This window comes from Sus scrofa, chromosome 17 (assembly GCF_054392235.1).
Source record: "Sus scrofa isolate SSC_HxYL_T2T_F1_AM1 chromosome 17, Sscrofa_HxYL_maternal_Yorkshire_Landrace_v2.0, whole genome shotgun sequence".
In the NCBI taxonomy this organism is placed as follows: Eukaryota; Metazoa; Chordata; class Mammalia; order Artiodactyla; family Suidae; genus Sus; species Sus scrofa.
Genome location: NC_139399.1, coordinates 11939234 through 11966361, shown reverse-complemented (window position 1 = coordinate 11966361; position 27128 = coordinate 11939234). Strand labels below are relative to the sequence as shown.

At 42.6% G+C, this 27128-nt stretch overlaps 1 protein-coding gene and 1 long non-coding RNA gene across 2 annotated transcripts in view; one reads left to right on the top strand and one right to left on the bottom strand.

Moving 5' to 3' along the window:
• The window catches only part of ZDHHC2 (zinc finger DHHC-type palmitoyltransferase 2), a 72763-nt gene extending 46238 nt beyond the window's left edge, over nucleotides 1-26525 (bottom strand). Inside the window, exon 1 of the mRNA XM_013984983.3 lies at nucleotides 26120-26525. Coding sequence (XP_013840437.2) covers nucleotides 26120-26246 — 127 coding nt within the window. The 5' untranslated portion in view covers nucleotides 26247-26525. The remainder of the gene's footprint in view (nucleotides 1-26119) is intronic.
• Nucleotides 66-6575, top strand: LOC146395133 (uncharacterized). Its single transcript, XR_014831863.1, has 2 exons — nucleotides 66-4728; nucleotides 4862-6575. It is a non-coding gene; the product is annotated as an uncharacterized LOC146395133 (long non-coding RNA).
• Nucleotides 26526-27128: the final 603 nt, after the last annotated feature.

Below are 27128 nucleotides of genomic sequence, written 5' to 3'. Positions count from 1 at the left end.
ACCATCCGTACATGTGGTGACCATCTAAATATATACAATAGTAACATTGTGGCTTGTGATTTTAATTTTCTTTTTTTTTTTGCCTTTTCTAGGGCCACACCCTCAGCATATGGAGGTTCCCAGGCTAGGGGTCCAATCGGAGCTGTAGCCACCACCCTACACCAGAGCCACAGCAACGCCGGATCCTTAACCCACTGAGCAAGGCCAGGGATCGAACCCGCAAACTCAGGCTCCTAGTCAGATTCGTTAACCACTGAGCCACGATGGGAACTCCTTAATTTTCATTTCAAAAAATTACTGGTCGATTTTATCTTGGATTAGCCTAATTTCTGGTTCTATAGCCTATGATGATAATATTTTACTTCAGCAATTTCTAACTTCCCAACATCCCTGCAGAACTTAAAACTCTACCCTGATTAACTGCAATACAGATAGACAACAAAGATTCTGCCTTGTAGAAAGATCTTAAAGAACTGAGGTCCTTTCTTGGCACAGATGGTGTACTGGTCGATCGAAAGTGGGAATGATGAAGCATCAGGGTTACCAAGACTGTTCCTGTTTGCCAAGAGCAAAATGAAGACCTTTAAGAATTACATCTTGGAATCGAACCACCAAGATAATATAAGGCTGGTAGTTACGTGGCTGGTTCTGATTTCTGGCTACCTTTCCTGGCTAACCTGCCTCCTCCCTCATTAACCATTCCTCTCAGAAACAGAGTAGGGCATTAGAGAAAAGGCCGAGTAGTCATCAGTTTAGAACTGAATTATACCTTTGTTATACTATTGATCTTAAATAAACTGTGTAAAAATAAAACAGGTAAAACCAAAACTGAAGAGTCAGACTGTTGGCCAGAGTAGTAATCCCTAAAAATACAAAAGGATGACAAACTGCTGCTTGTTCCAAACCTGGCACGAGTAAGCATCCTTAAAAATGTGTGTGTGTGTATAAAATTAAAGGCATACCTCACTCATCTGTTTTGCATAAATTATCAAGCAATCATTTAATCCTGGGGGTCATTAAACTACAGTCCTCAGTCCAAATGGAGCCAGCCACCTCTTTCCGTAAATGAAAGACACAGTCCTTTATTTACATAGCTGCTTCTGTGCTACAATGGCAGGGTTCTTTGCTACAATGGCCACTGCAACAGGGCAAGTATAGCCTGCAGGGCCCAGAATATTTATTATCTGGCCCTCTATAGAGAAAGCTCTTCAACCTCTGGCTATTAGCGTTCTCCAAAGGAACAAAACCAATAGGATATGTGTATATGAATGTATAAATGGAGGGGGAGGGGGAGGGGGAGAAGGGGCCAGAGAGAGAGAGAGAGAGAGAAAGGGAGGGAGAGGGAAGGGGAGGGAGGGAGGGAAAGGGAGAAGAAGGGAAGGATGGAGGCAGGAAGATACAGAAAGAGAGAGAAGGGGGGCAGCAAATGAATATAAATTTTAAGGACAGGCTCACACGGTTATAGGGTCTGGCAAGGTGGAAAGCCAGGGAGGAGTTATATTGAAGTCTTGGGTCTGAAGCAGAATTACTTCTTCAGGAGACCTCAGTTTTGGCTCTTCAGGCCTTCAACTGATTGGATGAAGCCCACCCACAATATAAAAGGTAACCTGCTTGACTCAAAGTCTACTGATGTAAACATTAATCACATATAAAAAGTACCCTCACAGCAACAGCTAGACTGATAATTTGACCAAACTGGCCACCAGAGCCTAGCCAGGTTCACAAATAAAAGTAACCGTCATACCCTGAATCTATAACCTAGTTTTATTCTGGAAATACTCTACTAAGACATGTGCTGATCTTTCGTATCAGTTCTCAAGCCAAGTTTATCATTCATTATAAATTATTACACTGGAATTATATCTAGTGAATTAGCTACATAAATTAACTTTATGTATCTGCAAGAGGGAAAACAATAACAAAATCCTATGTCATACTCTAAAAACTTGATTGCAAATAATCCTATGCAAATTAACTTTATATATACACCCATATTATTGCTAAGGATGCTATTCAACCCTATTCTCTAAAGAACTCTAAAAATATTAGAGCTAATTCAGTGTAGGTTGATTTAAATTCAATCTTAATTAAAAGCAAAGATTCATCTCAAAAATCATTCTAGCCCTATATTTTACCAACTGAATTTTTAGATGTTGCTTTGGCAATTATACAACTGAGAGTTTGCTGTCAAAAATAGTATCTTTTGATATGCGGCAGCCCACCACTGTTGAACTGTCAGTAACTTGAACCTAGTTCAACTTTTAGTCTTAAGTTTCCAAAATCCAAAACTTCAGACACTAAAATACGCCTTCATGGCAGTTTTTTTAAAATGTACTTTCCCCCCTTAAATTAGCAAAGAACAGTTATATAATTGTTTCTAGAACAAATTGGCTTTGGGGTATTGTCATCGCAAATGCATTCTGGTGCAATCTTTGTATTTCTTTTCTGAACCTGGATTTTCTTTTTCCTGCCTTTGAATTAAAATTCTGCATATTGGAGGAATCATTTACTTTTATTGTGTAGACATGGTACCTTTTCTATAAAAATCCACTAGGCTATTTCCAGATTTAGTCTGACATGAATACATTTTAGCCTCATAGATTCAGTCTGATAATGAAGAGCACTAGAAATAAAGAATTGGTCCTAATGAATGAATTTTAAGGACAACTTTGTAGCTAAGCTCTATATTTTTCTGCTTATGTTTAACTCATTTATTGAAAGCATTCACCGGCTATTCTACACTTCCACCATTGAGGATAAAATGGCAAATGAAACTCCATCCCTCTGCTCAAAAGTCTTAGAGTTTATGGGACCATTTTAGCTAAAGGTTGAAACTAACTGGAAAAAAAAAAAAAAGGACATTAAAACATAGTCAATTAATAGAAGTAGCTAAGATTCAGAAAATTAAGATAAAAATAGGAGCAGCACAACAAATATGCTCAAATATCTCCTGTCCTAACATTTCTCCTTTGACCTCATGCTTCTAGCTGCCAACCCATTTTTCTGACCCTTTCATAGGAAAACTTATTCTTTAACAATCATCCAAATGCCACTAATTTCTTGTTGCTTCCTCGACCAACACCAAGTGGTCTTGCATTCCCCCATGTCCACCGCTGTCACTCCTGTCAAGGTCACCAATACCTTGCTTACTGCCAATTCTTGGTACTCAAGTTACTCTACCAGATTTCATGACTGTTTTTGAAATGCTTTCTTGAACTGACATTGAATTCTTCGATGAAACTGGCCAGTGAAAACCCCTTGAAGCAGGAGTCTTTGTCCTCCCAGCTACTTTCCAGGAAGCGCTAGTTCACTTTTAATGTAGTAGAGATCGAAACAGGAGATGCATGTCAAATAATTCCTATGAACACTGGTGACACTGCTGCTAGATCACTTCAATGACAGACCAAGAAAAATATATTCTTCACATGGATATTTCCAGTAAAATTTCAACTGCATCCTTTTCTTCCTAATACATATTTTTGAATTTATTTTCTTTACAACAGATCTACTTACATTTTTAACTTTTTATCAAACTTGGTTTTCCTTTGTGATCCTCACATGTCATGGCGATTTTACGGACAACTTTAAGTCCCTGCCTTCCTTGCTAACCTCATCTCACACCCCTCCCTCTCACTGTGGTGCTTCAGCCACTCTGGGCTTTCCCGCTTCTCAAACATGCCTATAATTGTCCCCTCTCTTAGATCCTCTGCCCTTAAATTTAACTGGGTGGTAAAACATCTCGACTCTAGTCCAATCCTCCCAATACATGTGATCTTGATCATGATACTCAGCTGGTCTGTTTTAATTTTATCATTAAAAAAAAACTTTTTACTGATTCATTGAATTTTTTTAAAAAACAATTCCCATTACATGCAGTTCAGGATTAAGTATCATTTTTTAGCACACTGTTGAGTCTGTATACAAAGTATGCACCACCTGTATAACTCCGTCATATCACTTTCCCCAGCCTCCACAATACCTGGTTGGGGTCATTTTCACTGATACATTCATAGGGCTCCAAAGTATATGTTATTACTGGCTTTCTTGGCCAGATGTTTCCTCGCCACCTACCATCCCCATGTCCCTGCCCTGGGGTTAGTTTTTAAAGGCAAGATATCACTCAGATGTATTAAGCTTGCAGGCAAACTTTGGTGTCTTATGTGCTCATGTGGACCCTAATTTTACTTTTGGGGTTACATCTCAATGTCCTTGACTCTGATCACTTACCATCCACTCTTATTAATTTGTAGGAGGGAAGTCTGCTTTTTCCCTGTGAGTGCTCGTGCAATAACACAGCTCCTAAATGAATCACTAATCTGAACTGACATTAAAGGAAACTGTCACCAGGGCTCTCTCAGATAGAATTCAATGCATATATAAAAACGTCTCCAATTGTTTGTATCCCAAAATACTTTTTTGCTTCTGTCTTCATCAAAGCAGCACCTGGGAGAAGTCAAGTCATTTCCCTTAGTAGGCACAGACTGAGACCCATGGCTGTGGGCTCTCTCGGAGGTTCAGCATCTGCCTTGAGAGTACCACCTTGCAGTCCCTCTGGAACCAAACCCAGGGGAAGTGCCCATGATTTTATTACGTAAACAGAAAGTTGCACTTTATTTTAAAGGGCCCTAGCTCTAAAATTATCTTCAGTCCTACTCTGATATGTTTTGAAAAAGATCACTGACTTTAAAAACGCAAGGCAGGGAGTTCTCTTGTGGTGGAGTAGGTTAAGTATCTGGTGGTGTCACTGCAGCAGTTCAGGTTGCTGCTATGGCGCTGGATGGCCAGAGAACTTCCCCATGCTGTGGGTGTGGCCAAAACAAACCAACCGAGGCAAAAGTCATTCTACAAATAAATTCATCAGTGGGCTTGTAGAAACTGTTTTGTCAAGGACAGGTAAGCAGTTTCAGAATAGAAACAAAGAGTAAAAGGAAGCTTCCACATCACTTGGCCCCTAAAACACATGGTTTCCAATGCGAGCTCTCACAGTTATGTAAAAAGCCAAACCTCATGCGGTTCCTCGAACACCCATTTTGCAGTAAGAAACCCAGGATCTCTTTTAAAATGTAAATTGATGATGTCATCTCATAAAAACCCTTCTGTAGGTCTGCACTGAATTTACAGTAAAGTCCAATCTCCTTACTCAGGCCTCTGGGCTCAAACACTACCTGGCTCCTACCTACCTCTCCAAGATCACTTCTCATCCCTCTCATTCTTGCTTGCTAAACTGTAAACAGGCTGACCTTCTGGCTGTTTCTAGAACATATAAAATCTTACTGTCTTTACCCATCTCATCTGGTGCAACTTCTGGCTCAGTCCTGATCATCCCTCAGCTTAAAGGTTACAAGTCAGTTTCTCATATAGGCCCTCCTGCCTAGCCTCACCCACGACAGGTGAAAACTCCCAGGCCAGGGATCGGACCCACACCACAGCTATAACAAAAGCCACACAGTGGCAACCAGATACTTAACCTGCTGAGCCACCAGGGAACTCCACAACATACTGTTTCTTTCTTGACACTCAGCACAATCTGTAATTGTGTTTCTTTTCCATGTCTGCCACTGAGGTTCAAATCCTGGCTCTGCCAGGGTTTTTGATGTTTTATCTTGACCAAGTTACTTATCCTCTCTCAAAGTTATCTCAATATTTGTCTCATCGGACTGTTTTGAGAATAAACTAAGTAATGTAAATAAGAGCACTTAGAACAGAATTTGGCACATATTAGGGGCTCAATAAGTGTTAGTTGAATATGGAACATCATTAAACAGTGAAATGTTAAGAGGAGAAGTTCCCCCAAATCTAGTGCAAACAGTTTTGTTTTTTGTTTTGGGTTTTTTTGTTTGTTTGTTTGTTTTGAGGGGGCAGAAGGAAGGATTTATTACTTGCAGCAAGTAAGGAGAACACTGAGGTAGTATTTGGTACCATTTTACAAATAATATGGAGAAAGAAGCACACCCTACATATTTAGCCTGCAGTAGTGCTACAATGTTCCAGAGAGTGAAATGCCAAGGTGATGGGAATAAATGGCTAGAAGACTTTTGAGTGTGAATAAGCAGAAAAATGCAGGTAAATTACAGTGTGAACAAATCAACGTAAGAAGAAAATACTAAACCAATGCATTGTAAAACTACGTTTTCCTTCCCTACTCCTTCAGGAGCTCTTTCCCTCTCAACTCTACCCCACCTCCACTCCACCGAGGCCTATCAGGTTCTGAGAGGGCCTGGCATGCATCAGAATCTGCATATGACCCATGGAGGGACCCTGTAAATTAGGGAGAAGCAGCATGTCCCAGGTGGTTTGAAGCATTCCCTCCTTGTCTCTACCCCAGGATTTTATCTAACAAACTCTATGGATCTAAACTAGATGTTTGGAGTTCCAGTTGTGGCGCAGTGGTTAACGAATCCGACTAGGAACCATGAGGTTGCGGGTTCGATCCCTGGCCTTGCTTAGGAGGTTAACGAACCGGCGGCATTGCCGTGAGCTGTGGTGTAGGTCTCAGACGCAGCTCAGATCCCACGTTGCTGTGGCTCTGGCGTAGGCCAGCAGCTACAGCTCCGATTAGACCCCTAGCCTGGGAACCTCCATATGCCGCAGGAGCGGCCCAAGAAATGGCAAAAAGACAAAAAAAATTTTTTTTAATAAAATAAATAAATAAATTAGATGCTTTGTTGGCTAGAAATTATCTAACCACCATGGAAAATCATCAAGAAGACCTTCTCCTGACGAAAGGCACAGTGCAACAGCAAAGACAAAAATGAACGGCAGTAAGTCAGATAATAGAAACGAAGATACAGTAAGTCTCTTACTTAAGAACACGTCATAGGAGTTCCCACCATGGCTCAGTGGGTTAAGAATCGCTCCGGTCACTGTGGAGGCAAGGGTTACATCCCTGGCCCAGCAGAGTGGGTCAAGGATCCAGCATTGCTGCAGCTGCAGCTCAAATTCAATCTCTGGCCCTGGAACTTACATATCCTACAGGTGCAGCCAAAAAAACCCCAACGACAACAATAAAAAAACCGAAACAGGTGATGCAAGTCATGTCTTATGTGGGTGGTGAGGCCTCCATATCAGCCATTAAAAGCCTTTCTAATGTTTAATGTACTGGAAACAATATTACAAAATTTCAAGTGAACAATATTACAAAAATCAGCTATTCCATGTCAAGGGAAGCCTTTTTGAGTTTGCAACATCCAAACTCACCTCCCTTCCAGCACAGTAGAGAGAGACTGCCCTCCCTCCCCTAAACTCCCTGTTGGACTATTAGAGCAGACATCCCTCCCCCCCGCCCAAGTCCTCAGTGATGCCTCCTGCATTAGTCAGTTTGGGAAAGGACTGTAGACTGAGTGGTTTGTACCTAAGACAGCTACTTCCTCACAGTTCTGGAGGCTAGAAGTCTAAGATCAAGGTTGTCAGAAGGACTGGTTTCTTCTAAGGCCTCCCTCTTTGGCTTGCAGACCAAATTCTCCCCCTATCTTTATGCAGTTTTCTCTTTTTACATCTTTAGATCCAAATTTCCTCTCCTTATAAGGACATGAGTCATATGGGTTAGGGTGCACCCTTATGACTTCATTTTAACTTAATTACCTTTGTAAAGGACTCATCTCCAAATCTGTAAGTCTTACAGGTTAAGGCTTCACCCTATGAATTCTGGGGAGACACAATTCAGCCCATAACACACTGGGAAATAAGACTGCAGCTTCAGCAGGGTGAGGGCTGGGTGGGGATGAGAGGACATCACTAGACTGGGGAGGGGAAGGGGATCAGACGATGAGGTATGAGAATTAAAAAAAAAAAAACAAAGACAGGGAACATGTGTTCAATGTTTACAATAAGTCATCAGAAATGCTAATTTTTCCCAAATATTTATCCCATTGAAACCGTACAACGATCTGTAAGGAAGGTATTATCATTTTTCAAAGTTGAGAAGACAGGCTCACAGAAGTAAAATTACTTTTCCAATGTCATTCAGTCATCATCTATGGAGCTAGGATCTGAATATTAAGTCTGTCTGACTCCAACACTCCTCCAAGGAGTCCACCTGGCCTCCCAGGCTTGTTGACATCAGGTGCCCCTGACTGCACAGCCTGTCTGGCCTCTTTGTCCTGGGAAGCCGTCCCTCCCTGCTTGCTCCCACATACTTCCTGCTCCTTCTGGTTAGGGATTCTCTGGAAATGAGGGTTTTGGGGGTTTTCTTTTTTCTTTTTTGGTTGCCCCACAGCATATAGAGTTCCAAGGCCAGGGATATGATCTGAGCTGCTGTTGAGACCTGTGCTGCAGCTGTGGCAATGCTGGATCCTTAACCCACTGTGCTGGATTAGGGATCAAACCTGCGACCTAGTGTATGAGAGATGCAGCCGATCCCACTGCACCATGGAGGGAATTCCTGGAGATCAGGTTTAAGATGTCCTTTCCTGCCCCCTCTCTGCCACCAACCAACTTAAACAGAACCTGGAAACAGATCATTTTACAAACTTGAGACAAAAATAATCAAATATTTAGTTATATTTCAGTTTGTAGAGCTGGGCTTTCCTAATCTCTCAACTCAAAAGCTGGGGAGGGAAGAGAGCTCCAGGTTCCTAGGACAAGAGTGAGATGGTGATGCAAGGAAGCTGAGGGTGTGGCATGGAGCTTTCCTGACCCACCTCCTTCTCAAACCATTCCCAAGTTTGGTTATGCCCAGATACATTCCTAAGAAATACTCCTTCTTTTGCGAAACTGGCTATGAAGAGTGACGAACACTCTTCATCACTACAAGTTACCTGTCCTGGAATGGTCATTTGTAATCCACGCAGTTATCAACATTTTCCAAGTTAGAAGTTCTTCTTTCTCTCTCAACATTTCTTTGGCAACTTGCTGAAATCATTGCTCTAAAGACCTAAGAAGCTCTGCTCTACAAAAACAGATGGTGTAAACTCTAACTTTCCCAGCTGAAGGCTGGGAACACACTGAATGTTTTCCTTGATCACTGGGATGTGTAGGTCCTCCAATTTATCAGTTTGGAAAGGGAAATGAAGACTGTCTCTCATGATATGGCCCTGGAAAAACTCACTGCGACGCAAGTGCCTGTGGTGGCTCGGTGGTAACGAATCTGACTAGTATCCATGAGGATGTGGGTTTGATCCCTGGCCTTGCTCCCAGTGGGTTAAGGATCCAGTGTTGCTGTGAGCTGTGGTGTAGGCTGCAGATGTGGCTCAGATCCTGCATTGCTGTGGCTGTGGCTTTGACTGGCAGCAACAGCTCCAATTTGACCCCCAGCCCGGGAACTTTTAGGGATGCAGGTGTGGCCCTAAAAACAAAACAAAAACAAAAACACCCTGCCACTTTCTCCCTTGGCAAAGAGGAAGACAATCCCTGATTCACTCACTGTCCCAGGCAGTACTGTTAAACAAGGAAATCTCACCTCAGAGCTGGTCCCTTGCGCTTAGTGTCCCCATTTCAAAGATTACTCAATGGAATCCTGTAATCCCTCTTTCTCAAATTAGAATAGAAGGGATTTTCAGGGTCAGCAAGTTGTGCAGGTCTTAGTGCAGGCGAGTTTATTCACCCTGTTGGACAGAACTGTACGGGTCCCCCTTCCTCCACACACAGCTACCACTTAAGTTGCTACAACACCTGGATCTTTTCAACTCATTCCCCTTCCTTTCCAGTTCAAATGCCCTTCTTTGGGTTGGTCCTGAGAGGCATGACTGACTCTTCTGAACCACACAGGTTGGTGTGGACATGACTCCTTCAGCAAAGTTCTACCTCGTTCCCAAACAATGGCTTTCTACTATCAGGGGGAACATCAGGTAGGGATTTTTGATCCTAAAAACACCTCCCTCATTTGTCAGAACCCAAATTTTAGAATTGGAAGGGCCTTAATGATTAGTTTGCCCAGTGTAACTGCTCATCTTACTTACATATATATGTAGTTACTGAAACAAGCAAAATTCCTACTTGTACTTTGATTATTTTAGCATTTAAAAGTCCAAGTGAGAGTCCCTGTTGTGGTGCAGTGGAAACGAATCTAGCATCCATGAGGATGTGGGTTCGATCCCTGGCCTTGCGCAGTGGGTCAGGGATCCAGCATTTCCATGAGCTGTGGTGCAGGTTGCAGATGCGGCTCAGATCCCAAGTTGTGCGCCTGTGGTGTAGACCAGCGGCTGCAGCTCTGATTGGACCCCTAACCTGGAAACTCCCATATGCCACGGGTGCAGCCCTAAAAAGAAAAAAAAAAAAAAGTGGACCAGGAGTTTGAAGTTAACAGATGTGGATGATTCCATTTAGAGGAGATAGACAATAAAGTTCTACTGTATAGCACAGGGAGCTATAGCCAATCTCCTGGGATAGACCATGATGAAAAATAATATCAAGAAAAAGAATGCAAAAAATATATAAGATCAGGAGGAAAAATTCTTGCAGCATATTTTTAAGTCATTAGATCACCTCTCATTACTTGGTATACTCAGAATTATCACAGAGGACAATACTGAGAATTTTTTTCACTACCAAACATTAGCTTTCTGGCTTATTAAGTAGAAATACTCATGCTTCTTGTTTGCTTCTCCATGGAAACAGACAACCTTCTAAAACTGTCTCCCAGGGTTAGCAGCTACATGTTGAGCATTACATGACCAGAGTGCTTAAAGCACATATAACATACTTAAAAATTAAACCAATATTTCTAGGTTCATGTAAATTATTTGACACTTCTGCATGACTTCAGGGAGAGGAACTGTACAACATTTTAATTCCAACCTTTGTGTTTATGAGAAGAGAATTTACAGCGCCACACTTGAAAGGATGCAATAAAAGATTTAAAACATTAGCACCAGCAATAATGACTGCAGTAGAACATTGGGTTGCCCTACCTATTACAACATGCATCTATTCAATGCCTTGCCCTGCAGTACTGGGTCACTGGGAGCAGTATTTGCTTTTATAACTTCGCTGTCATATACACATGAAGTAAACTTCACACATACCACCTTTCTTTGATCTCAGTTTGAATTACAGTATGCATTTTTCTCCTTACTTGCAGCAAATCATACCCTTGCCCTACACTGCATTTGCCCAACAACACTAGCACAGTCCACCTGACAGTAATTGCAGTGATAGTATGTATATTCAGTTGCAGCAAAAGCAAATGTGACATAAACTGGCAAGTTACAGGTGAAAGATGTGCACTACTACTGCTGTAAGACAAAGTACAATAGGGCAATAACGTACAAATACCACCTAATTTTATTCTAGATGTATTCGGTAACATAAACGGGAAGTTTGACAAAATTGTGTACAGAACTGAGTAAAACAGTCATCAATATTTGGATTGAGTCTCTGCCTCTGCTCAGTGTGTGAGCTGCATCTCATGTTTCCTCCTTGCATCTTTCTCCCAATTATATGTACTGATCTTTGTTTTCTGTTCCTAAAGCCACCGTCACCTACCATAGATCTGCAGGCAAAACCAAACCTTGCTATTCATTCATGAATCATGTTCACTCCCCATGCTGTGTCTAAGGATCTAGCTCCTGATGAAGACTGTAGGTTACTGATGCAACCACAGGAACATGTATGATGCCGCCTCTCCCTCCTGGACCAGCTCATGTTTACCCAGTGTGTGTACCATTCACACTTGCTAACACATTGGTCCTTAAAAAGATAAACTTTCTACCAGTTAGCATTAGTGCTCCGGTTACCCAAAAACTGTTGCTGAATTTTAGATCATGTTCAGTAGACCAGCAGCTCTCAACACTTCTGCCTTGGCCAAACGTGATGGCCAGCATTCTTATGAAGGACATGGTCCCCAGGAAAGGCGGCGGCTGCGTGGGCAAAAGGAGATTACTCCCAATCTCCTGACCACCAGCTTTCCTGCTACACCACGAGAGCACCAAGCTATTAAAAACTGCTGTGGTGACACTGATATGGACCTCAGAGATACCCCCAGAGACCTTTAAATTTAGACACATTTACAAGGGCACATACAGGCTTCTCTGGAATCGTATTTCCATCAAAAATCACCTGCTCCTGGAAAACAGTATGGTGGTCCTCAAAAAATTAAACACAAAATTACCATATAATCCAACTATTCCACCTTCTGTACCTAAAGAACTTAAATCAGGGACTTGAACAGGTATTTGCGTACCAATGTTCACAGCAGCATTGCACACAATAGTCCAAAGGTGGGAACAACCAAAATGTTCACCAACAAAGAAAATGTGGTATATAATTCAACAGAATATTAAGATCGTTAGAAATGAAATTCTGACACATGCTACAACATGGATGAACTTGAAGACATATGCTTACGTGAAATAAACAGTCACAAAAAAGACAAACACGTGATTCCACTTACATGAGATTCCCAGAATAGACAAAGCCATAGAAATGGAAAGTATAGTGGTGGTTGCCAGGGGCTGGTGGAAGGGGAGAACAGGGAGTGATTGCTTAACGGGTAGAGAGTGTCACTTGGGGGAGATGAGAAAGTGCTGGAGATAGATGGTGATGATGGCTGCACAGCAGTGTGAATGCACATAATACACTTAAAATGCACAATTAAAATGGTACATGGGTAAAACGTGAAAGTTTTATGTTACGTATATTTTACCACAGTCAAAAATTTAAAAGATCATCTGCTACAGAGACTGTTCTCAAACCACAAATAAGTACTTTTCTTCAGGAACTAAACTTTCTCATCTCTGGTTATTTCCACAATGAAGGGTTTTTGTTGTTTAACCTTTTCAAGAAAGTAAGCTCAGAAGTGGTAAGCAGAGAAAAACAAAGCTTTGTTGAGACGTAGATGTCTAGCTAGGCATGAGTTCATTCATGAGTCCTCCCACTTTCTCAGCATCTGAGATTTAGGAGAATGCCTAGGCAAAATTAGAAACTCCACGCCTCCTTGGCCTTTTTCAGTCAATAGGAAACAGATGAAACTGTCAATGCAAAATCCAAGGACTTCAAGGGTCTTGGATTTCTTTTTTTTTTTTTTTGGATATTAACTTCATACATGCAGTGGTCTCAGGCCGATAGCCTCAAAGTTAAATTAGGTACGGCACACACATATTTAAGAAGGCTGGGGCAAGGAAAGAGGGAGTTAAATATTTGAGAAAGTCTTTTTAAATTAAAAATGGGTAAAAATTTTAACATTTTAAGGAGAAATTTTAGTTATCTGAAAACTATAAAAAGGAAACACAGCCTTTCTGGGCAATGATGGCTAAGTCTGAGTGTTCCCTGCAAATGCACCTCCCTTTTTTAGTCATTATTTTATAAGTATATTAGGGCAAATATGTTGCATACTCTCAGTTATTTAACTTTTCAAAAGGGTTACACAATGAGTTTTATCATTATAAGTGATTACATTTCAATGTTCAGAAAGTTAAAAGAGGCATGAGAGTGTTATACTTGTGCATTGGTTCACTAGGGTTGTCATAACAAAGTACCACAGACTGGGTGCCTTAAACAACAGAAATTTGTTTTCTTGCAATTCTGGAGGCCAGAAATCCAAGGTCAAGATCTAGAAGGTTTGGGGTGAAAAAAAGGAGGAGTTCGCATTGTGGCGCAGCAGAAACGAACCTGAGTAGTATCCATGAGGAGTGGGTTCAATCCCCGGCCTCACTTGGTGGGTCAAGGATGCAGCATTGCTGTGAGCTGTAGTGCAGGTTATAGAGGCAGCTCAGATCCTATGTTGCTGTGGCTGTGGTGCAGGCCAGCAGCTGTGGCTCTGAATTGATCCCTAGCCTGGAACTTCCATATACTGCAGGTTCGGTCCTAAAAAGAAAAAAGATTTAGCCACCTTCTCTGTACGTCCTCACATGGCCTTTCTCATTCATGTGTCTGTGCCCAAGTTTTCTCCAATCATATGGTATTAGGACTCATTCTAATGACTTAATTTTAACTTAATTATGTCTTTAAGGCCCTGTCTCCAAATACAGAGCCATGTTAAGGTTCTTGGGTTGGTATTTCCACATATGAATTTGGTCGGGGGTGGGGGGAGGCTTAGCCCACAATAACTTGAAACTGTAAAGTAAAAATATTACAAACTCATTCATGAATGTCTGCGTGATCAAATAAAAAGCTAAAGCAGGTAATTCTCTCATAAAGGATTCAGGTTCTTTGATGCTTGAAATGTCTACTCTGCTCACAAAAGGCTCAATTAAACGAGTTCAGCTGGTATTCATTCATTTAAGAAAAGCATCATGAGTGCTACTCTGTGTCCTACACGAGGGCTACAATGGTAACCAGACAGGGATAGTGCTCTCACGAAATTTTCTATAGGTTATCTTCAGATGATAAAAAAGTTCAGCTTGCTTAATAGAATAAAGTCTTTTTAATTTGGATTAAATGAATTCAGACACCCCAGCAACTCACACCGGTATATGTATTTCAACATGGTAAACATTTTGAATTAAATTCAGGGTCTTCAGAGTGCAGTCAGTAATAATGATGAAATGAGTTCAATCTCACCACATTAAACTCGCAGTCCTTATTTCACTTGACATAGGACCATCCTGGTCAATATCTTTGATGCCTTTTCCTTCCCAGGATCACCCACTCTCCTAGTTTCCCTCCACCTCACTAGTTGCCCCTTCTCAGTCTCCTGAACTCCCGATGCTGCTCATCTTTGGGCCTTGTCTCTGCTCAATGAACACTCACTCCCTTGATGGAACAAATGTATCCAGTGTTAAGTCTTCAACTCTATTTAAATGCTGAAGCCTCTCCAAATTATACTCCAGTCCAGACTCCCAAATGTCTAACTCAATGCTTGCTCAGCGTCTCTTTCAACATCCACATAGCACGTGGCTGATCTAAGGCCACCCTCCTCCACCCAGCCCCGTTCCACCCACATCTTGTGCATCTCAGCTGATCACCATCTTTCTGGTTGTTCAGGCCAAAATGTCAGAGTCATTTGGCTCCTTCATTTCTTTCACAGATGACGAATGTCTTTTCTCTAAAAATACTTGCAGAAGCTGGCCCTTTCTCACCCTCTCCCCTTCCCCTGCCACAGTCTGCCCCACCATCTTCTCTCACCCAAAACTGATGAAGCAACCTAGAGTACACAGCAGCCAGAATGATCTTTTTAGGCTGAAGTGTCACTGTGTTACTTGTGTCCTGCCGAGGACCCCCGTTTCACCCCCGAGTAAACCCAAAACCCTCACAACGGCCCATGAGGTCCCATAACCTGTACCTTTCCCATATCTCTCTGACTTTATCACCTACTTCCCTTCCCCTTGCTCACATCCCTCCAGCCAAAGTGACCTTGTTCTTCCTCTAACATGCTCGAACACTCCTCACCCCTGCCGCAGGACCTCCGCAACTGTCCCCTCCGCCCGAGACGCATTTCTTCCCAGCGTCGGCACAGTTAAATCCCTCAGCATCTTCAGGTCACTGCTTAAATTCCATGACCATCCCACCACACACAGTGTGAGTAAAGATGTCACATATAAATACATGAACTAGAGATTGGCACTTGCCATCTGCTTCTACACAGGTTGAATCATGAGCCACTGCAGCTGCAGACCCTCAACACCTCCTAAAACAGCTCAGGGTGATCAGGAGTGAGGCCCTCTGCGCTCTGGGAAATGGCCAGAACAGGTCTTCTCATTGTATCTAGAACAGCACTAAAATCCTTCATGGTGATATCTGCTCCTCGTGACCAGCAGTAACCTTCAAGAGGCTGGCAGCAACCTTCTGCAAAATGTGTGCATGGTTGCATGTACCTCCCCCTTCACCAAAATCACATATATTCTGAAATTTCCCCCTGCCTTTTGGGAGTGGTATTTCAGAGCCTTCTGAAATGCTGCCTCCCGGGCTATAGTCCTCATTTTGCCACACTTTATTTTTTTTCTTTTTAGGGCCGCATTTGTGGCATATGGAAGTTCCCAGGCTAGAGGTTGAATTGGAGCTGCAGTTGCAGGACTACATCACAGCAATGCCAGATCCCAGCTATAGCTGTGACCTACACCACAGCTCTTGGTACCACCTGATCCTTTAACCCAAAGGGCAAGGCAAGGCATCAAACTTGCATTCTCAGAGAGACAACGTCAGATCCCTTAACCTACTGAACCACAACAGGAACTCCTAACTCTCAACTTTTAAGTTGTGCATATTTTTAAGTTCACATACACAATGGAATATAGCTCAGCCATAATAAAGAATGAAATCTTGGCACTCGCAACAACGTGAATGGACCTAGAGGGCATTATACTTAGTGAAATAAGTCAAAGAACAACAAATGCTGTATGAGTTCACTTATTTGTAGAATCTTAAAAAACAAAACAAATCAACAACATAACTAAACAGAAACAGTCACAGATACAGAGAACAAAGAGGTGGTTTCCAGAGGGGAGGGTGGTAGGGGGAAGGGAGAAATAGGTGAGAGAGATTAAGAGGCACAAACTTCCAGTTACAAAATAAATGAGTCACAAGTTTGACATGTTCACTATGAAGAATACAGTCAATAGTTATGTAATATCTTGTAGGTATGGTGGCAGATGATAACTAGACTTATTATGGTGATCAAAAGAATTTTTTTAGATTAAAAATTTAAATTTTTAAAATTTCACAGCACTTGCAATCCTTCCTGCTCTTCACTTTGCTTTTTTTGGCATGATACTTACAACCCTTGAACATATTATATAAGCTACTCTGTCTCTTATGTTCTCCCCCTCCCCCAGCTAGAATGTAAACTGTAGGAGCCATTAACAAGTATTTCTGAATGAGTGAATAAATTGAAAGGGGATTCAATAAATTATGGATGGCTGAAATGCATTAAGTTCTTGGATTTTAAAGTTCTTTGCTAAAATGCAAGTTTATGGGGGGCTATAATGAATCACTACTCTCCACCCCCTCCAAGTGACAGACAGCGCTCAGTTCTGCATATCTGTTTTTAGTATGTCCTAGTCCTGGAATAAGCTGCATTTCATTACAAATATGCTATAATTAAAAACCTTGATTAAGTCCAGCTGGTCTCTGCTCTTCGTCTTTCTGCATTAATGGACCCCCCCCCCCCCCGGAGATGCCCTGGATAATCACTAGTCATAGTTAAGCACATAAATCCTTACTGTCTTTCTTCCTAAAACATGTCACATGGAGTTGCCCACTGAGTAATAAACCTGATCACAAATTAGCCCCTGAAATTCAGGGCAGGCTTAGGACTTTCAGTTTGAAGCTCATAAAATTTAAATCTTTTGCTCACTCTGTAAATGGTATCAGATGTCTGTGGTTATGGCTCAACATCAGTTGTCTTAGAGCAGGTACTTTTTCCCACTACAGTATTTCTAATGTGAACTATATGGACGTTACCAAGGTTGCACTTTAAGTTGCACCATCTCTCACATCCCCTTCCAATCTGGTGAAAAGCCAAACCTCAGATTCGGCCACTACCCCCCTCTTGTGATCACCTTTGGGCCCTCAGAACCATCAGGGACACAACCTAGTCTGGGTTTTAAGTCACCTCATTTTTTTTTAATGATTTTTATTTTTTCCATTATAGCTGGTTTACAGTGCAAGTCACCTCATTCTAAACATACTAATTCAAATACAGTGATGATTCTTTTTTCCCCATACATAATGCAATAAACAGAGGCAGAAATTTAATTTTACCCATATACAAGAAAATGGATAAGCATGACATTCTCAAAGCATTCTGGTCTGCCAAATTTCATCGAATTATAAATGAGTAAATCTACAAAGCTCTTAGAAATACATCAACTGCTTTTTACAAGGATTTTATCTATTATACGACGACCATGAAGATAAACAAACTACCTTGAAATTATCATACCCTTTGAATATTTGGTTTTAAAGGATGTAGAGAAAAAGATTTTTTTGACTATTTCTTGGTGTTTATTTTATTGATATACTGATCTGGACCATTCTGTTCCTCTAGGGTGGCAAGGCTAGTGAATAAATCCAAAGAGGTCAAAATACTTTAAGTACAGCAGGAAAGCTTAATTGACACTTCACATGAGGAAAACTCTCAGGATTCCATGGAGAAGTACTGGCAAAGAAATAAAGCTCAGTCATCTATAAAAGCACTCCTCTGTCATCTGCATTTAAAAATGTAATCAACAACATATCTAAAATGAACTACATCAAGTATGCATTTTAGAGTGCAGAGATGCACGAAGACGATAAATGCAGTAGATATTTTTGCTCTGAGGTCTCCCAAATGAAAATGGCTTGTTCAAAACATTCCTGGCACTAATATTTATAACTGAACTTAAAATCATAGTCAGATGAAAAGTCAAATTAGGAAAAATGCCACATGACTCTTTCAAAACGGGATTTAATTTTGAAAGGAAAAATTGCAAGCAATCCTGGCCGGTGACTTTAGTGCTAACATATGCCTGCTAAGAAATCAGGTCATCTACATCTTCCCTGCTGCCTTCACCCCACCCCATGCCCTGCGAATTCCACCCTTTTCCATTCTCAGCATTTGACTGAGGTAACAATCATGATATCATAAAACTACCCTTAAAAGAATCTGAGAGAAAATATTTCAACAATTTTAACAGACCATTAAAGAAATTAAGCCAATTATGTTATAGTTTTATTACTAATTTTCTGTACTATATCCACAAGGTAATATAAAAATCACAGAATGCCACATACTATTAAGACTATCTTTCTAAATGATCTTTGCAAAACTGTTTTCCCAACAGAGAACATTCATAGATGATGGCTAATCTATCATTTTGCAGGTAAGATGAGATAGTGTTTCTCCAGTTGCCACACAGTGTTGGAGTCTCAGGGGACTCATGAACTCACCACTTCCTAGAGAAAAGAAGGCTGAGAGATGTGATATAACTGTCAAAATGAATGAAATCAGCAGTATAATATGTAAGTCATGGCTCCCTTTTTCTGAGAAGAAAAACCACAAAATTTCCATCAAGGTGAAAAAGAAAAACAAATGAAACAAATGAAAACCACTGAGAATCATTCACTGAGAATTTCTCATCCATACTAATCTCTGGAATATTTGTCTTGCTTATTTTTTGTCTTCCTGGCACTTCTTCCCAACACGGAAGCCAAAGAGATCAAACACCTGCTCTTGCTAAGCCCTGTTGCCTGGGGCATGGGCACAACAGCTTAGCCAGCTGATGCTCTGGAACCATCTTTGGAGTCACAGGGAGCAGTGGTGGCACTAGTGCTCAAGGAGAGCCAGCTGGTGCTCGAGGATGGCCAGCCACTGGGGGGGGGGGGGCAGCTCCTTCGAATGGCCACTCTGGTAGGATGTGAGGTCCACTTCACCCACCTTCTCTGGCTTCTGCTCATCTCAGCTCGGTTCTCCAGGCTTCCCATGGATTCAATGAGTTGTATTCAGGAATTTCTCTGCCTCCTCACATTCACTCACCAAGTCACAGGCTCTGAGCTGGGAGCAGAGTAAACGTTGTCCAAGCATCAGGAAAGAAATGAGGATGCTGAAACAGCCATGGAGTTCATAGCAGGGATGAAAACTACTGGTCACAACCCTGCTCTGAGATACTGAGGTGTGACAAGACTGATGATACAGTCATTACTACTGGAGTGCTGTCCATCAGCTCTCTTTACCTACTGTATTGATTATTCCTTAGCATTGGTTCAGCAACAAATTCACAGGCTCTGAAGAGTAGGGTGTTTTGTTTTTCATTTCTACTCTCCTGCCCCTGTGCTGTGGAGGACATATTTTCAAAGTAACAACCCTTCTCCTCATGCCCAAGCCAGACAGAAAGCTTCAGTTTTGTTTTGTTTCTCCAAAGGCATTTTTTCCCCTTAGCTAGTAGGAAAAGATCTCTATTCAGTTCGCCTCGAAATCATCTCTGTGGGAGGAAAGTGCCTGGCACATAACAAGGGTTCAAAAAATGCTTTTGAATGAATCCTGACCAAACCCTTCTGAAGCTGGCCTCTTTCTAACTTTGTGAAAATGCACCTTCTCTAGAGACAATTATCTTGACTTAGGAAACGATCCCTTCAGCTTCTGCTTAATTAGTGGAAACACTTGAGCAAGCATTTAATGGCAAGGACAGCATTCTCAGTAAGCATTTGAAAGCAAACTTTTTTTTTTTTTTTAACAAACTTCAGTTTAAATTGAGTTCTAACTTTCTACAACCTATTCTCTTCCCTATTTATATTACACAATGCATGTTTTCATAAAAATCAGACATCAATTCATTCAACTTCTATCAAGACCCTCTGCATGCTAAGTGCAGTAGTAATTACTCTGTATATGTTATCTCTAACAGGATTTCATAGCAAACAGTAATGCTGCACTGTCCAATATATCAATTAAAAAGTCTTCTGACACACTAAATGGAACCCAGAAAGCTATTAAGCAGAGTTATTTTTTTCTCCTTTCCCATTGACCATTTATAGTAAAGTCAAATGGTGCACAGAATAAGAATTTGGAGCATTATCATATTCTGTATATTTGCATTTTAGAGTTGAAGAAATGTTGAGTTTTTATCCCTCTATTCAGACAATTTTAAATCTTTAAGATATCTGATAGTATCAAGAAAAGTCAGAGAACAAATACATTTTGTAACATTACTGTCAACAAGAAATAATTCCTAAGTATTTAGGTATTAGATATTTTGTAAACATCGGTTTTCTGTGGATATGCTTTCTATGTCATTTAACACTATTTTCATAATTACAGATGGTAACATATATAATCCCAAGGTCATCTGTCTAAACTTTCTCCTATTAGAGCTGTAATATCCTGCGTAATTTTTTAAAATGACAGCTTACTAATAACAAGAACATCGGAGTTCTGCGGTGTAGTGGGTTAAGGATCTGGCATTGTCACTTCAGTGCCTGGGGTCACTGCTGTGGAGTGGGTTCAAATCCTGGCCAGGGAACTTCTACATGCCACAGGAGTGGCCAGAAAACAAGAACAAAAACCAAAACAAGAACCCAGTTCCTTCTCTGTGGGCTCAAGTTCATTCCATGATAGAAAACACCTTAGCGCTCCAGTCAGTCTCTATCCTTGAACATTCAACGGTCTTGACTTAATGGTAGATCATGCTGTAACAGAATCCAATAGGAAGTTTTACATATTTTATCCATAAAGATATCTTTAAAAGAAGGAAAACATAATTGTGAATCTCCCAAACTGATCCCTAAGTATGTAGACTGATTCTTGGAATTTGTGAACATCTTTCAATTACCACTGTGGAATATAAGAGGTTGTAATCATTTCTGAGAGATGTTTATTAATAAACTGCAAAAGCATATTCTAATGGTCTAACTTCTAACACACTCCAGGGTCAGAAATATACTGCCTAAGGGTCAAGTCTGTTTTTAAAAGTAAAGCTTTATTGGAACATAGTCATAGCCGTTTGTTAAAGTATTATCTAAAGTTTCTCTTATGCTACAACAGCAGTGTTAGGTAACTGTAACTATCTGGCCCAAACTATAAACCCCTTCAAAATTCTGAAACCATTGTGTAAAGGCTGTTAGCTTATTTTCAGAGCTCTGTTAACTCTTATTTAAGCAACGAAAAAGTTTAAAGGACTTGCTAAAGGGCTTCACTGGGCTAGAGAGATTTAATAAGGGGTCTGCAAGGAAAGGGAGACAGTTTAACATTTGTACCAATGCAGCTGAGATCACACTGGTTAATCTGGAGAAAGGACACACAACTTATGGCAACTCTTGAACATTTAACACCTTCATCTACAAATTCCAGAGCAAGTTGGCCCCGATGGTTTTGAAACTTTTCAATTATCATGATTACTTGAAATGACTTCAGTAAATCCACAAGCAAACCTCAAGTCGCAAGAGCACATAACATAATCATAAATGTTTCACAGCACCTGCTTAAAGTGAGGGCAGGGAAGGAATACACTTTAGAAAAGCAGAAACCAAACTGATTAAACAAGGGTATGTGTAGGTCTCTCGTACTACACTTGAAACTCTTCCATAACTTTAAAATTTAAAAAAATCAAATAAAAAGGTAGAAAAAGAGTTACAACAATTTTAAATGTTAGCACTTAAAAGGGAAAACTGCAGTTCCTTATTCAACAAAGTTAACACAATGACTGCCATAATGGACCTGTAAAACATAAAAACCATATTTAGGATGCCCACTGAACCAAGGACACCTGAGGCTGCAAACTACCCTTTCTCCCTCTATTCTGTATCCTAAAATACTACCTTCGAAATTTTGTCCTTTGAATTTGTCTTACTTTAGGAAAAATGAGCTAAGAAATTAAAGGGATCAAGACAGAAGACACAAAAAAAGCTGGAGTGGAGAGAGTAGGAGAAGGGAGAGGGAAGAAAGGAAGGGAGAAATAATAGGAATAGAAGAGCCCAGGAGTCGATAAACGAGATATACATGTTCTGAATGATCAACTATTAGCAGATCGATTTTCTCTTGTTTAGTAGAATAGAAACACCCCAAATACTTGACTCTCATACAATATATGTACATCACATATAGTTTCATCCCCCAAAGAGAGATGAGTTTATTTTTCCAAAATACAAACACTAAGCAAACATTATGCTAATTGAAAAAGTGCCTAGAGAGCCACACACACTCATGTTGTTAAATATAGAAACAAACTGTAATAAGAATCATTATCTCCAGTTTCCAAGGATACCAGGGTAAGCACTACTCCTAAATTGCAGTTAATTCAGCAAAGGGCACAGAGTAATTTACATTCAGGGTCATCTCCAGCTGACAGCAAATGCAGAAAAAAGGCCAGGGTAAGCTGCCCTGTTTTACTATTCTGTTTGTTACTACTCCAGTTCCCAGCCCCCATCCCTCACCCTCTGGTCCCACCCCTGGCCAATGTTTTATAGTTGAAATCTGGAAAATCTGATCATAAATAGCAACTTCCACAAGGGGCTGGGGAGTCTAAGAAGTGAATGATGCTGATAGGTAGGGTGGGTGGGTAGAGAAGGTTGGCATTCCCACTTGCTTTGCTTGTGAAAAGGAGAAGAGCCTGGTTTTGTGTGCCTGCCACAGTAGTCGCCCTCATTTCCTTCCCACCTAACCAAGGCTACCTGAGCTTTTTGAGTTTACTACTCCCCAATTGCCATAATTTCTAGATTCAAGATCATTTTCAATTTGCTCTGCCTTCTAGACTCTAGGACCTGCCTTTCGTATGGTTACTTACAATTTGTTTCTATATATGACCCAGCAATCCCACTCTTGGACACATTTCCAGACAAAACTTTCCTTGAAAAAGACATGCACCTGTATGTTCATTGCAGCACTATTCACAATAGCCAAGATATGGAAACAACCTAAATGGCCATCCACAGATGAATGGATTAAGAAAATATGGTATATATACACAATGGAATACCACTCAGCCATAAAAAAGAAAATAATGCCATTTGCAACAACATGGATAGAACTAGAGACTTTCATACTAAGTGAAGTAAGTCAGAAAGAGAAAGATAAATACCATATGACATCACTTATATCGGGAATCTAATGTACAGCACAAATGAACCTTTCCACAGAAAAGAAATGCATGGACTTGGAAGATAGACTTGTAGTTGCCGGGGCGGGGGGGGGGGCAGGGGGAGGGAGTAGGATGGACTGGGAGCCTGAGGTTAATAGATGCAAACTATTGCATCTGGAATGGATAAGCAATGAGATCTTGCTGTATTGCCCTGGAAACTATATCTAGTCATTAGTGATGGAGGATGATGGAGGATAATGTGAGAAAAAGAATACATATTTATGTATATATATATGTGACTGGGTCACTTTGCTGTGCAGTAGAAAACTGACAGAACACTGTAAACCAGCTATAATGGAAAAAATAAAAATCACTAAAAAAAAATTTTGGAGTTTCTGTCATGACTCAGTGGATAGGAATCTGACTAGTATCTATGAGGATGCAGGTTCAATCTCTGGCCTCGCTCAGTGGGTTAAAGATCTGGCGTTACCATAAGCTGTAGTGTAGGTTGCAGACACAGCTCAGATCTGGTGTGGCTGTGGCATAGGCCAGTGGCTACAGCTCCGATTCGGCTCCTAGCCTGGGAACCTCCATATGCCACAGGTGCGGCCCTAAAAAGACATATCACACACACATGAATCTGTTTCTCTAGCTTTAATATAAAAACTACTTTCTGACAACTTCAGAGATATTACCTCTGAATCTTTGTTTATTCAAGACTATTGATCTACTGCTTTCAACCTGACAGTCACTGTAGCAGGCTAGGGAGGCAGTCACAACAAAGGAAACTTCACTTTTGATCACAAGGGAAAGTATCAATAATAGGCCATGTCAATTACATAGTTTAAAAAAAGGCATTCCCCCTCTCAGTCACATTTTCACTTACTAAAAGAGTGATGCGGATTTCATGGATAGTTTAGGTTTATCTTAAACTTAGAGAACAGCGATTTTCCATTTAATTCGTCCCCCATGACCTGTCTATCCAATAGAGCAAGCTCTCCATGGAGAAACCCAGCTGAGGCAGAGGTAATTGTAAGAGAAGAAAAGCTCTCCCTGCCTTCATGTTTCTTCCTGGCTGGGCATGAGATTGTGGATCAGGCTAAGCTTATTAGCTTAATGTGATAACATTGGCAAATATGTTGCCTATTTTGATAAATTGAGGCCTTCCCAGACTTCCTGTCTTCTGCATCAGTTACATTAATGGAAGCTGCTCACTGCTCTAAGAGGGTGAAAGAATGAAATACAACCAAGGTTTTTAATAGTTATGTAACATATACCATATACTTCAACAAGGCAAGCTGTTTTAAGCATTAACAATTAATACAAAAATTAAATGTTTCTGAAAACTTTCTTCCTATACGTTTTAGATAACTTGAATATTACATACTCAGTTGCTGCTGCCTTGATAACTTCAGTACCCAATCCTTTTTTTTTTTTAATTAGACTCACTTTTTTTGGTACTGAAATGCTGTTTCTAAACTCAAAAAACAAAGTAATAACATCAAATTTTAAAAGTATGTGAAATGGGAAATTAGTTTCAGGTCTCTTAAAAGTTATGTACTATTGTGGTGTATTCTTCTGACACCTACTATTTCTCACAAGGGGCAACATTTTGAGGTAAGATGGCTTCAGAGAAGATTCTATGTCAGAATCTGGCAGTTTACAAAATTCTGAAGTTGAGAAGGTTCCACTAAACAGGCCACTACTTAATCTTTCTCCTCCTCTCACCAGATGCTAGTGCTCCACAGGGCAAAAAACACAAAACACAAAAAGCATTCACAAGTCACTGGCAGAGAGGTCATGCTCTGGTTTAGCACCTTTTCAGATAATACTGATCAGCTTTCATAAAACCTCTAAGGTAGAAGCCTGCTTACATGTAGGAACCTAATTGTATCCCCTAATTGCGCATAATTGACTTTTTGTTTTCTTCTAATCTTCAGCACTAAAAAAGTACCCTCTCCACCAATTCAGGAACCGAAAACTTGGACTTGAGCCACTTGGCTCTCTGCAAGAAAAACATCGGAGGGTCATCTCTTTTTTTCCCATCTATTGTTCTAACATCTAAACCGTGGCCTTGCGTATTGCATATATCTTCGAAAATACTTTCTAGTAGCTCACCCTACGCACCCCCCCAACCAGAAAGTCTCCAACTGGCAATTCTCAAATCATAAAGACAGCAAAAACGCCCCTGAGTGCAATGACAATTTCTTTAAAAGTGGATTAAGGACAACCAGAAAGGGACAGATCTGACATCCGAGGACGAGGCCACTGTCCCCCGCGCGAGTCTGGCGCAGCTCGGATCCTGGGCCCAGCTCGGAGCCCTCTAGCCTCCAGCGCAGCCTCCCCGGCTCACCGCCCCCACACTCCCACCGCGGCGACTGGGCGGCGGGCACAACGGCTCTCCCGGCTACTGTCCTGCCGAGGGAGGGGGTGTGGCTGCGGTGGCAGGCGGAAGGCGCAGGGGATGGCTGGGCTGCGGGCGCGCTGGGGTGGAGGTGACACCGTCACGGCAGAGTTGTGAGAGCAAGGCGAGGGTAGTGCGAATGGAAGGAGGCTGCTGCCCCGAAGCTGTTTTCAGCCGCGGCGCCGGCAGAGATGCGGCGAGTTGGCGGTGCCCGGGCGCTCGGGGCCGGTGGTGGGGCGATGGGAAGCGCGGCGCCGTGCGCTCAGGTCCCCGCGTCCAGGGACTGTCGAGGTGGGCGGCGGAGGGGCTGCCGACGGGTCGTGCCGGCCTCCGGGCGCGGGGACGCACTCACCTATGCACAGCTGTATGGCGTAGGCGTAGTAGGACCAGCCGAGCAGAAGACTGATGAACACCACCGGGATCCAGTATAGCACCCGCCGGCACCGCCGCCTGACACTGCCCGGGCCCGAGGGCGCCATCTTCCAGCCGCATCCACCTGCCCAGCTCCGCCGCCGCCGCCGCCGCCGCCCGCGGGCCTGGCTCTGGGGCGGGCTGGCCGCGCCCGGCGTGCCCGGCGGGACGAGCCCGGGGGCGGCGGCCGGTTGCGCCGCGGCCACTGCCGCCGCCGTGGCGCTAACTCCCCATCCCTCAGCCCCAAGCCGGCGCCGCGGACTCCCGGCTCCTCACCCCAGCGGAGGCGGTGGCTGCGAGCGGAGGGCGAGGAGGCGGCGGGCGAGGAGCAGGAGGAGGAGGAGGACAGAGAGGAGGAGGAGGAGGCGGAGGCGGCGGCGGCGGGAGCCTCCGCCCCGCCTCCGCGCGTCCCGCCCGCCCCCCGCCGCCGCCTGCCCGGTGCGGCCAGCTGCGCCCTCGGGCGGGCTGTTGGGGCACTCCGGGCAGTCCCCGCTGCGCCCTGGGCCCTTGCACCCTAGCCGCTGGGCACCTCAGGGGTGCCCGAGGGGGCAATGAAGGTGCCCACCTTGGCTCTTCCGCCTCCCTCTTGGCCCCTGGGTTGGGGCGAACCGGCCTGGGCTGGGGGCGAGGGTACTTGCGGCGGCGGCAACGGCGCGTGGGGCGTGGAAACGCGCGCGGGGCGGGGGGAGGGGAGGGGAAGGGAGGGGCAGCCCCGGAGCCTCCTGCGCGGCAGGGACCCCCGGCTGCCAGGCACTGAGGAGGCTCACCCCCGGGGTTGCGCTGGGGCACTCTTGAGGCGCCGAGGCCGGTGTCCCTGCCTCCAGTTTGGAACGTTTCTCCTTTCAACTTGTGGGTCCTGATAAACAGGCGGAGAGCGGCCAGGGCGGGGCTGGTGCTTTAGACCCAAGGACTAGCTGGTGCGGCCGGCGGCGCCTCCTTCCCACGCGGCT